Source organism: Rhinatrema bivittatum, chromosome 10, assembly GCF_901001135.1.
Source record: "Rhinatrema bivittatum chromosome 10, aRhiBiv1.1, whole genome shotgun sequence".
In the NCBI taxonomy this organism is placed as follows: domain Eukaryota; kingdom Metazoa; phylum Chordata; class Amphibia; order Gymnophiona; family Rhinatrematidae; genus Rhinatrema; species Rhinatrema bivittatum.
Window position 1 is genome coordinate 23,344,859 of NC_042624.1, and position 13,535 is coordinate 23,358,393.

At 40.4% G+C, this 13,535-nt stretch overlaps 1 protein-coding gene across 1 annotated transcript in view; it reads right to left on the minus strand.

The window, feature by feature from the left end:
• HMCN1 (hemicentin 1) overlaps positions 1-13,535 on the minus strand; it is a 688,208-nt gene that overhangs the window by 296,404 nt on the left and 378,269 nt on the right. Inside the window, 2 exon segments of the mRNA XM_029617466.1 lie at positions 4,735-4,904; positions 13,031-13,139. Of these exon segments, the coding sequence (XP_029473326.1) occupies positions 4,735-4,904; positions 13,031-13,139 (279 nt within the window).

A 13,535-nucleotide genomic window follows, 5' to 3' on the forward strand; every position in this document is an offset into this window, starting at 1 on the left:
CTGCCAAAAAATAGAAATGTGAATAATAGATCAGATTTACCATTTCAAGGAGATCTTACTAATTTTCTGGAGACCAGTGCCCAGATTATAGACTGGGGTACTTTGTTGGTAAATTTCTCCTCATTTAAAGAGATAAACTTAATTATGAAGACCTTTTTCCAAAAGTACCCTGTCAACTATATGGATAAGTTAGTTAAGATATTCCCTGATTTGGCATATCCTACTCAATTAAGAAGGAAAGCCTTTTTGGCTTTACGCCAGGAGGTAATTGCTTTAGGTTATACTTTACATTAAGATTCCCATGCAAGTGCATAGTGAAAAACAGAATGATATATTCATTTTTTTCACCCCAGAACATTAAAAGAGTTTGTAGTGCAGAGACAAATCCCATCATCGCCCCCTATACCGAGTTAATTGGAATAGAAATATAGCAGGTATTATGCGGCCCTGATTTAATTGTTTTGTTTCATGATTTAACTCCCTAATGGTTCTTTTAAGTGCAAATTCACTCTCAAGTGTGTTTGATACCAAATGTTATTGGGGGTTTTCATTATAATTTCCTGTAATTACTAATTGTGGAAAGAAGTATAGATTTTTGTTTATATAATGTAACCCAATACATGTATTTCCAAGCAAACTATATTCTTATTGTTTGTTAGTTGAAAATGAGAAATAAAGAATTAAAAAAAAAAAAAGCTAACATGTCTGCTGAGGCATCCTGAGCTTCCTCACCCCCACTTCAAAACTTAAAGGGGCAATAAGCCTTGAGTCCTGGCCTCTAGGCACCAAATTCTTCCAAAGAACCCTTCCTGGCTGTAATGTTTGTAGTCTGTGGGTTGTCCCAGAAGTAAGCGAGTCAAACCCCAGCCACGTTCGCCTAGGCCAGCCACCTTCCCTTTGGGTTGAGCCCTCCAGTGCTAGTAGCCAGAGAGGCATGAGAAACAGGGATAGACCTGACATGGACAAGCGAAAGGCAGGATACAGGATAAGGAGCAGGAACTAACCAGAAATCCAGGAGGCCAGGAAGAAGCACAACAGGAGCTTTGAATGTGGAAGCTATATGTAGATGCTGATGAAACTGAAGAGGAGCCAGAGGACCGGAAAGTAGGATCAAGCTCTGGCAACTGGCTCAGTACAAGGACAGGACTATACAGGAAAAAAAAGATGAACATTGGGGGGAAGTGAGACAGCTCCAGTGGCTTACACTGCCACTTACAGGCTGGAGGAGCACTCAGCAATGGATCCTCACATTAGCTCTAGTATTATCTCCTCCACCACCTTCAACAAAGAATATGCTGCTACCCTCACCCCAACACAAAACCCATCCCCACAACCTCCAGAAAAAGTGGACCCCCCCCTCCATCATGTGGGGCAAAGTGGAGCTTTAGATCAACTGGCACCATTTTGAATTCCTGTCCCCTTGGATCTGAAGCTATAGGCAGATGAGGGGGATTTCTGGTAAGAGGCCTCTTTTTTGAGACGTTGGGTGGAGGGGTTGAGTTTTTGCCTGGCCAGGTCTAGCAGCATATTGTAGGAAGTAGGAGGGGCTATGCTGGGACAAGGGGAGGGAGGTATTTTCTTTGAGAGGGGAGGGGGTCAGCTGCCCCTTTAAAGTTTGAGGCTCTAGGCCACAATCATGTGTTGCCATGGCTACGAACATGCTCTGGCATACTTTTCCAGCCAAGGCAACATGTGTTCCTAGTGCAAACTTGGGATTTACTGAATAGTGGTAGTCATATACCATAGTTTATTAAGCCCGGTGGGAAATGGCATGTTAATATGCTGTTTCAATGCAGGTGAGGAAATGAGCCCCTCAATCTGAAGAAGTGTTGGATTAGCAGATTCTCAGATGCACAAACTCCACTGCAAGGAAGAGGCAGAAGAGGGGTGGATTCCTGATTAAGGGAAAAGGAGCTACACCAGGGTCCCTCAATCACTCCTTGCAAGAAAGTACAAGAAGTCAGGGGAGCGTGAGAAGAGAGGGATACAGTCAAAGTGCTAGGGAAAGGTAGACAGGGTCAAGGGAACAGGAGAAGACAAAGAAGAGGAGTTGTGTGTGTAAATGTCACATACTATCGTATCAATTTTCAAAAGCCCACTTACACATTTAAAGTGCACGTAAACATGTAAAACCCAGTTTTAAGCGTGTAAATGCTTTTGAAACTTTTGGTATGCTGCAGCATGGTGAGGAAGACAGAACGAGATCTAACACCCAGGGCCCAACCATAAATGTTACAGCTTTATTCCTGAAATTCAATGCAAATCCATGACACTCTTGAATGGGATGGTAGAATGAGATTAACGATCACGCAACTTGGGTACTTTACATTTAGCTTGCAGTGAATCTTACTAATTTGTGGGGATAAAAAAAAAACCCTTGAAAAATAATCACCATAAATAACTGAAATTAATTACCTCCAGATCCTTACATGGTACAGGATGCGCCCTTGGGAAAGTAGTGAAAATTACTAAAAGTTGTACAGAATTGTGGGTAAATTGTAAAATATACCATCTATATGTTTGTAAATGACATGCAAGTACATGTAAACAATTAATCTTTATAGCTGTTTAACAAGGAGAGTTTAGAGGCCCATTTATCACAATGATAATGTCTGTGTCCCATCTTATGGGGTGGGGGACACAGTGGCTCCTTGCAAGGGGTTACCCGAGTTCCGTTATATGGTGAGTTATGTGAATCTGGATCTGATTGAGAAAAATCCTTTAGGGTCCTCTCAGCTGCTGTGTGTTTTTTCCCTTTTTCAAGCAGATGGATTGAGTTGTTGTGTCGAGACAGTTAAGAAAACATTGGCCCTTCTTACAGGGATTTCTGGGTATGGAGCAGTTTCCTATCTTTGCTTTTAAGCACCCACAACACATTCAGGATTTTTTTGTATTTTTCTTTTTTACTTCCTGAATCACAAGATTTATTTCCTGAATCACCAGTAAATCACCAGATTTAGTTCCTGAATCACCAGATCTACTTTCTCAGGCTGTCAGGCATTATACATGTTTAGATTGTTGTGTTTGTGCATTTTCTGTGCATATTGCTGATTTTGTACATCCAATGTCAGGGAAACATATTATATTACTGTCTCTTACCACTTGTGATATGAGTCATGGGATGTACATGATCCACTGCCCTTGTGGTTTATTACACATTGGGGAAATGACACACAAGGTCAGGATGCACTGAAATAAATTTTGGGGTCGTTATGTGGATGCTCCCCTTATCCATCACTGGGTTGAGAATGACATGCATTATTTGTTTTACAGCATGTTACAAACAAAGAACTGATATTAATCCATTTTTGCTATGGATTGAACCATGTTGGATTTTTTATTTTAATACTATGCCCCCATATGGTTTGAATGAGAACATTAAATTAGTGGGTTTCTTTTAAAACACATTCTTTTTTTGTCCTCTTGGTAGTGGTTTACAGTTATGTATATAAGGTGCTGAGATAGGGTGCCTGAGGTCAGGTGTCTTTCCTTGTAAAATGGTGTCATGTGAGTCAACGCCTTTTGGACACTGAGTTAGTTTATGGTGATGAATTTCTGTATAGTGTTTGAATTTATTGAAATTTTGTATGTTTAAGAGTATGCAAATATGCTTTGTTGCTATGTTTATAGATGCAATGCAATATAAGATGGATGACACTTCATACTGTTGATATGACGAATTGACTCATTGACTGTGGAGTTTTGTCATGGATGGAGTGTTAATAGCCAGCAGGATATTGTGAGGCTACCAACGTTTTTGAATTTCACTGTAAGCTACATTGATTGCCTCCTTAAGGAGGGTTGCGTAAGTGAGTGATTTTGGACATTACTAAAACAGAGTTAATTTTTCTCTGAAGAAGCTCATGAGAGCCAAACATATTGGGACTTCTTTCTGCTTGACCATAGTATTTTGTAGCTGGAATCCTTAGAGTAATTAAAAACTCTTTTGAGATGATTTTTTTTTGAGTACATACAAATTTATTCACTTTCTATTTGTTGTTTTTTGGGGGATATTTTGGACTTTTGCTGTAGTATACCATTTTTGTACACAAATTACTTTGTCTTACAGTTGGTTTAATTTAAAAATTGTTTTTGTATATTTATGTTTCGATTATTTTATACTGCATTGTATATTACATGCATATGATACATGTATATTGTTTCATTAAAATTTATGATCAGTCACTAAAGGCTGAATATAATAAAGAAACTTTTTATATTTTTTGTTTTTATGGCTTTAAGTTATTTTTATAGATATGACCTTTTGTGGGGGTTTTTTTCCATCTTATAGGGAACCATTTCTTTTTCCCTTTTCTTCCACTCTGAGATTTAGTACAATACATAACATTCTTCCTTTAATTTCACCCTGGTTTAGCTTTTAAACTCATGAACAGGGAAAAAAGGCTCCAGAAAACAAGGGAAAATCAGAAACCATATTCTCCCTCGCTTAAAAAGCATTACACAGGAATTGAAAGGAAAAATAAAAGTCTATGCTGCTTTTGTCAGTCACGAAAAATGATTTCTCATAAGTTCTGCTTGCAAATCTTCTTCATGGTGTGCACAGAGATTAGGGCCTACTTGCACAAACACCCTTCCCCTACCCCCCATTCTGAAATTACTGAAGCAAACTATTTGGTTTTGACTGTTCCTGCTTCATGGGGAAAGCTTTCCTGGGTAAAAAGTCTTGAACTGTAAGAAAAAAGTCTAAACGCCTTTTTCCTTTGCTAAACATACCATGGACAGTCACATCATATTCTCTCTCCTGCTTTCCAGCTTCATTTGTAGCCACACAGTGATAACGACCCGTATCCGATATGTGAGCCCGTGGGATGAGAAGCTTACGTCCATTCAATAAGATCTTGAGACCTTCTCTCTTTTCAATTGGCTTCCCATCTTTCAACCATCTAGAATAAAGCAGATAGCATGCTATTTTCATACAGCTTTTGATATTACATTCAAAGACCATATTTCTATTACTTGCAAATGGAAATATGGAGACCCATACCCAGTAAATATGATAAAACAATATCAGGCTGAAATATTTGTATCTATGAACAGAAAATAGATGAAGGGAATAATTTTATAAATTTGTTGGCTGTTATCCTCCTGGTATGCACCAATTTTCAAAGCAAAACTTATGTGGTAATTTTGCTTTAAAAATAATGTCAGATAAACTACAAGCACACAATTATACCCTAACTATTGCGTAAACTCCCACCTCTGACCCAGACCCTACCCCTGGAATGCCTCTCCCCCATGTGCATAAAACTGCGTGCATTCGGAAAGTAATTTTAAAACAGCCCATGCAGGGCTGAAATCCACATACAGAAAGTACATGCAGACTTCAGCCCAAATTTTCCAAGTGGTCATATACATGCAAGTCTGCTTGGAAAATTTAGCAGGTATGTTTTTAACCCAGCACAGCATACACCCACACATTTATGTCTACTTGGGAGCAAGGCCTCCTTCTCAACTGTTGAGTAATGCCTCTCCCATGGCGATACCTTCTGGCTAATCTATGCTACAGGATGCTCTTGACTATCCTTCTGTTGGTCTATGACTGTTCCCAAGCCTAGTTCTGAGTTGGTCTGCACCGTGAAAGGTTCTGTGAAGTCCAGACTTATCAGGACCGGTTCAGTGCATAACACCTCTTCCAGAAAGCCTCCTCTACTTCCACTGACCACTGGACCTTCTCTTGTGTTTTCTTCAACTGCAAGTGTTCTTAGGGTTGGCCATCAGTCCTATTTTCCTTAGGCTGGTTAGCATGGCCTGGAGTTGGATTAGATGTGTCTTCCACTCCAGGCTATACACCACAATGTCATTCAAGTAGGCAACTGTGACCCCTTGATGTAATTGGAGCAGGCTATCAAGCAAGCACTGAAATATTGTGGGAGCACCATGAAGTCCAAAAGGGAGGACAGTGAAGTAGAAAAGTCCCCCTGGTATTGAGAACATAATCTTCCCCTTCTCTGCTGGCATGAGAGGCACCTGCCAATACCCTTTTGTGAAGTCCAGGGTAGAAATGAACTGGGATGATCCCAATCAGTTCATCCACTTACAGAACCTTATGCTCCCATTTGGCTTTGATCAGAGCTGGGGTATCTCCTTCACTTTGGTCTCAATGACATGACCCCTGGCCCTCAGGAATCTGATAGAGTTATTGCCACACAACAATAAAAGACAGGAAACAGAGTAGGATTAAATGGTTAATTTTCTCAGTGGGAAAGGGGTAAACAGTGGAGTGCCTCACGGATCTGTACTTGGACCGGTGCTTTTCAATATATATATATATATATATATATATATATATATATATATATATATAAATGATCTGGAAAAGAATACAAGTGAGGTTATCAAATTTGCGGATACAAAATTATTCAGAGTAGTTAAATCACAAGCGGATTGTGATACATTACAGGAGGACCTTGCAAGACTGGAAGATTGGGCATACAAATAGCAGAAGAAATTTAATGTGGACAAGTGCAAGGTGCTGCATATAGGGAAAAATAAGCCTTGCTGTAGTTACACGATGTTAGGTTCCATATTAGGAACTGCCAACCAAAAAAAAGATCTAGGTATCATAGTGGATAATATTTTAAAATCATTGGCTCAGTGTGCTGCAGCAGTCAAAAAAGCAAACAGAATGTTAGGAATTATTAGGAAAGGAATGGTTAATAAAACGGAAAATGTCATAATGCCTCTATCGCTCCATGGTGAGACCGCACCTTGAATACTGTGTACAATTCTGGTCGCCGCATCTCAAAAAAGATATAGTTGCAATGGAGAAGGTACAGAGAAGGGCAACCAAAATGATAAAGGGGATGGAACAGCTCCCCTATGAGGAAAGGCTGAAGAGGTTAGGGCTGTTCAGCTTGGAGAAGAGACGGCTGACGGGTGATATGATAGAGGTCTTTAAGATCATGAGAGGTCTTGAACGAGTAGATGTGACTCAGTTATTTATACTTTTGAATAATAGAAGGACTAGGGGGCATTCCATGAAGTTAGCAAATAGCACATTTAAGACTAATCAGAGAAAGTTCTTTTCACTCAACGCACAATAAAGCTCTGGAATTTGTTGCAAGAGGGTGTGGTTAGTGCAGTTAATGTAACTGGGTTCAAAAAAGGTTTGGATAAGTTCTTGGAGGAGAAGTCCATTAACGGCTATTAATCACGTTTACTTAGGGAATAGCCATTGCTATTAATTGCACCAATAGTTTGGGATCTTCTTAGTGTTTGGGTAATTGTCAGGTTCTTATGGCCTGGATTGGCCATGGTTGGAAACAAGATGCTGGGCTTGATGGACCCTTGGTCTGACCCAGCATGGCAATTTCTTATGTTCTTAACAACTCCAGAAGGTGTAATAATGTCATGCTGCATCAGGGGGGTATAGCCTGGTAGGTTCGAGAAGATCTTGTTTAGCTCCACTAGCTGATTTATGTCAGTTGACTGTGTGAAGGACAGCTGCTTTCCAAAAGGTATCTGAGTTCAGTCCATTTTAGGTCTGATCACTGGACCAATCTCTTTTTCTTGTTACAATCTGCACACCTGTACGACCCACTTCTTCAGAAGGTTTACATGGTAGATTTGAGTTTCCTTTTCTTCATCTGGCTGGACTATTTTGTAATCCATGGGCCCTGATTTCTCCAAAACCTCATAGGGTCTTTGCCAACAGGCTAACAACTTGCTCTCCAAAGACAGGAGGAGGACAAGAACATGTTCCCATGGCTAGAATACTCTTTGGATAGTGGGGAGATTGTAAGCTCGGGCTTGGTTAGCCTGAGCCTTCTCTAGGAATATGCAAGCCACCTCCCCAGCTTTTTTTTTTTTTAAGTTATCTTGCACTCTGAGAATTAGTCAATGAGGTTCTGTTCAGTGTTCCCTATGTCTTCCCAAGTTTCATTAGCTATGTCTAAGATTCCTCTTGGCCTCCTTCTATACAGTAAGTCAAAAAGTGAAAACCCCATCAAGCAAGGAGTACCACAGGGTTCATCACTTTCCCCTACCCTGTTTAATATCTATCTACTTCCTTTATGCCAATTACTCAATAACCTCAACCTCACCCACTTTATATATGCGGACGATGTGCAGATCCTAATCCCCGTCTCGGACCCCCATCTCCACTACTCTAAACTATTGGAATACTGCACGCCATCAACCTCCTTCTCTCGAGTCTCAACCTGGTTCTTAATATGTCCAAAACAGAACTCCTTGCCATCTCTCCTAGTGACAATAACACCTTCGCCAACAACACAACTATACCACTAGTAAGCCAGGTGAGAAACCTTGGGGCCACCCTTGACTCCAGATTGAACTTCAAAAAGTTCATTAATACCACAACTAAAGAATGCTTCTTTAAGCTACAGGTCCTAAAACAGCTAAGACCGCTCCTACACTTCCACGATTTCCGCTCAGTTCTTCAGGCCATACTGTTTTCAAAGATTGACTACTGCAATGCACTATTACTCGGTCTCCCCGCCTCATCTACTAAACCTCTACAGATGCTGCAAAATGCAGCAGCCACGATCCTTACAAACACACGTCATAAGGACCACATCACACCAATACTAAAAATCCTACACTGGCTACCCATCCACTATAGAATACTCTTCAAGACTCTTACCATCATTCACAAATCTGTCTACCAGCAATCCTCACTCCAACTTTCCATCCCTCTCGAACTCCATGCTTCCACAAGGCCGATTAGATCTGCATACAAAGGCTCTCTCCAGGCTCCCCAAACAAATCTGCGGTTCACAACTCCATTCATAAACGAGCACTATCCACAGCGGGTCCGCTCCATTGGAATTCACTACCCCCAGATCTACGCCAGGAACAATGCCATCTCTCCTTCAGAAAGAAACTGAAAACCTGGCTGTTCGCTCAAGCATACCGCTGAAGGAACATTCTATCTACCTGTACCGACTCTCTCACCCACCCCTTTTACCTTCCTACCTGTTCCCTATCACCTCAGTCTCTCCGCCCCGGTCCCTGCCCTTCCCTTGCCCCCTCGATTCCTCCTCTGCTCCTTCACCCACAGGAATTTTATGCTAGTAACTGCTTATGATAAATTTACCCACCGAAATTCAGCTACTCTGTGTTAATCAATTGTTCACTGCCTATTTTTTACATTTCTCTCCAGTTGTACTCATTTGAACTTCTCCTTCCCTTCTAACGCCCATGTTTATGCTCCCTGTTTTTGTAACTTTGTCTTCTCTATCGGTGTTAATTGGTTTTCCCCTAGTTCTACTGTAAACCGGTACGATAAGACTTGGTCTTGAGCATCGGCATATTAAAAGAATTTAAATAAATAAATAAATAAATAAATAAAGCTCTGAGGTACTTTGTGGATTGCAAACAGTACTAGAGTAGCAGTGAGCCCCAATTCTTGCCGTCTTCATCCACAAATTTCCTCAACATTTGCTTGAGCATCTGCTCAACAAGGCCATTGGTCTGTGGGTGATACACCAGGTGCAGAGTTGTTTTATTACCTTAGATATGAACAGGGTTCCCGATCCATTAGGATGTCCTTAAGTAACCCAAGTCGAGAAAAAATCTCCATTAGGGTGGTCACCACCAACAGGGTCTTCCTATTCTGTAGTGGTACTGTCTCTGAATATCTTGTGGCATAGTCAAGAATGACAAGGATGTTCTTATTTCCTCGAGTAGATCTCTCTAATGGCCCCATTAGGTCCATGCCCATCCTTTCAAAAGGGGTTTCAAAGATGGGCATTTCTATGAGAAGTGCCACCCGTTTGCCGGCAGGATTTGTGAGTTGGAACATAGGGCAGGACTGATAATACAACTGGACCTGTTTATGTAGGCCTGGCCAATAGAACTGTGTCAATATTTTCTCTTGGGTGTTTTCCTCCCCCAAGTGATCCCCTAGAAAGTGGCTGTGTGATAGTTGCATGACCTTCTGGAGATATGATTTGGGGACTAGGATTTGTTCTATTAATTTCCCCTCCACTTCCCTTTGTGACTCGGTAAAGTAGGTCCCCTTTCATTATAAAATAAGGAGGCATAGGGTCTGTTATCTGCACTCCAGAAACTAGCTTTCTGTCCATCCTCTACATATGTTTCCGGGCCCACTTAAAAGACTCATCCTCCCTCTGGGCCTATCTGAAGCTTCCCGGGACACTCCCATTTTTGCACTCAAAAGGGATAGGTAAGACATTCTGGGTTGGTGGTTGTTCTTCCTCTGACTCTGTTCCTTCCTCCCCGATTGCTCCCAAATTAGCAGCATAATTTATTTATCCCATTGGTGTTGTCTCCGGAATATAGGAGTCTTAGAGTTTTTATGATACTTTCTAAGGGGAAGAGCTCTGGAAATGTCAGTTCTTCACTGCAGGCCTGGGGGGAACCTGAGGTTAGCTGATTCCACAGTACTTTGAAATTTGGCAGAATCTAGCTGGTTTTTTTTAGGTGCAAATTTATTTACAGTTAGAACACTACCTCTGTAGAATCTCCTGCCCTGGCCAACCCAGGAAGCAGAAGACCTGACACAAGGATCAAACTGGGGACCTTCCAAATAGCTGTGCACAGCGCTTACCAACTGAGCCATCAGACCATCTTGGGAGAAATATTTTATTTTTTGCATTGGGGTGAGAGGGGGATTAGGGATAGGGGGCTCACTTTTTGCAGATCATGAGGATAGGCAAGGGGGATTGGGGTGGGATTAGGTGTACTTGGGGGAAGGTCGACAATGTGACCTACCCCATTAGTAACCCAACAGAAGCTAACTTATGGGCTAAAAAAGTGCTTTAAAATTTGCTCTGACAAATAAGGTCATTAGCTTACTATTACCTATTTAGCATATCCTAGCATGCTAACTTTTAACATGCTGACATATTAGCTAAGTGCACCTTTTATTTCCGTCGGGGGGGGGGGGGGGGGGGGGCATTTGTAAATAGGATGTTAATCAATGCGTGCACTAATGAGCGGTAGCATGCTTGTTAATCTTAATGCTCCTTCAGTACATCTGTCCGTAAATAATCAACAGACGAAGAGATATGGAAGAATTACTTGTGACCCTGGGCAAGTCACTTTACTCCCCATTGCTTCAGGTACAAACTTAGGGGGTCATTTATCAAAGTGCTTTATGGTGAAAATGCCATTAACGCATGGTGCGGGGTGGAAGGAAAGTTCCCTCTGAGTGTGTAAGTTATCTGACGGCAGTGTGTAAGTTACTGACGGCAGTGTGTAAGTTATCTTGCAGCAGTGGTTTGCAGTCACCGTGATGATATCATACCACTATAATTCATGTATTCAGTCTCCACTCGTAGAGTGTAAGTTATTGTGCAGCAGTGGTTTACAGTCACCGTGATGATATAATACCACTATATTATAGTATATGATGATATAATACCACTATAATTCAGCTGAGATTCTTGATTGTCTGAGCCCCTGAGGCAGCGGCTGTTGAGCTGCGAAACTCGGCCCGTGTCGGGCATTCTTATGAACACGTCTCTACTTTAATAAATATTTGGAAAAGATCAAGGCATCTATTCTTTTTTGTTTACCTAACGGCCATTATAGATCGCCTACCTCTGTTTTCTGGGACCTACACATTTGTAGGAGTGTATAATTTATATATAGTGTATAAGGTTATCCACAATGTTAAGGTTATACACGGTCCTTTTTGAGTGTATAATTTGCAATGCTACATATTATGTTCTTTGGTTGTTTTTCCATCAGGTACTGTTCCTATTCTCCTCTTCTTTTTCCCCTCTTATCTCGCCCCTTCTCTCTTCCTAGCTGCTCCCCTCCCCCCCCAACCCTGGTCTTTTGTATTTTCCCTCTTCAGTTATATTGTAAACCGCATGATGTACCCACGAATGTTGGTATATAAAAGCTAATAAATAAATAAAATAAAATAAATACAACAATTCTGGCACTTATCGCAATTAATGCTAAGAAAGCACTTCACATAGGTATTAGCGCAAATTGCGATAAACTGCCTATTACCAAAAAACACACCCCTTTTCCTATCGCATGTGATATTTAGTGCATTTTGATAAATCCAGGCCCTAGATTGTAAGCCCTCTGGGGATAGGGAAATACCCACAGTACCTGAATGTAATCTGCTTTGAAATGCTGAAAAAAGTGTGGAAAGCAGAATATAAAAATCTAAATAAATTATGTAACAGCAGAAAAGATTAGAAACATACATAGACCATGGCTAGGCAAGAATTAAACGAGCTTACGGGATAAAAAGACAAACAATTATTTGCAGTACCACATGTGTTTTAAATTAAAATATTTAAATACTAGATGGTAATAGAGTAATGTAATTATCCTCCCTAACCACAGAACATAGAAGGATATTTATTTCTAAATCTGGAGATCTGGAAATATTTAAGCTTCCAAAATAGGATTCCTTCTCAATCTGAAAAAATGGAATTTACAATTAACAGAGACTCTGCTTGGCAGAGTTTTAGTTCACAAAAAATTGTCACTGTTATGCCTCTTCGTGAAAATATGCACCCTAGAATTTAATGCCAACGTTTTTGCACAGATACTTATAAAAACCAGTGAAATTATTTTAAAATAATGAGAACTTAGTGGCAGTATCTCACACGCTTTAGCAAAATTAAAACATAATGAATGTCATTGCTAATATAGTTCTAAGGCAAAAAATGTGATTTTTCATGAGTAATTCTCAAGGGTGATAACTCCACTTGACATTTTTTTTAGATGAGCTACAAAAATTGTGCACATCTTTCTAAAAAAAAAAATATATATATATATATATATATATGTATATATACACTTATTACTCTAGATTATGTTAGTTTTAAGTCCGTATTCACAATGTGTGTGTCAGTAACTGATGGCCTTGCTGTTTCTGGAATGCAAAATATTTGTTAACATTTATTAGCTTATTAAAGCTCTTCATAGCCTTGCTGCAGACTGCCCCTGTCTTACCAAGAGTCAGACTAAGTTCTCTCAGCAGCGTATTGCATGTTCCGTTATAAACCAAAGCCTGCAGTAGGAAGTGAACTGAGGACTATACAGTCCTGAGCCTTACATTATAGTGGGTGGAGGAATCCCCGTTGCTTGGCAGTCCAGCTCCAGGGGGTTGTTAGCAATTATGGTAGAGTCTGCCCTCTCATCTCCCCCTTGTACAACTGGTGGTACTTAAGAAGACAAAAGCAAAACATAATGAAAGACTTAGACAGTCTGAAAAGTCTGCATCTCAGCTCGAAATCTTGTTGCAATCACCATTCAATAACAGTATTTATTCCAAATAATGGATTAAGTGTACTCCTGTACAAATTCCTGAGATTATTGCTCTTACTAATCATGGCCTAGCCTATAATTGGATTTAGAGCAATCCAGCTGGTTGAAGAAAAGGTATTATTTCCCTCGAAATGTCTCGCTTCTCTGACACTATTTCTCGGAAACGTTTGGACGACGGGTTACCTTTTAAATGCAATGCAAAAATTTGTTAAAACTCATAAAGATGTTGGGGCCGATATTAAAAAAAAAAGCTGAGCCCCTAAATGTAGGCCTCTGAATTAGGTCCCCATGTT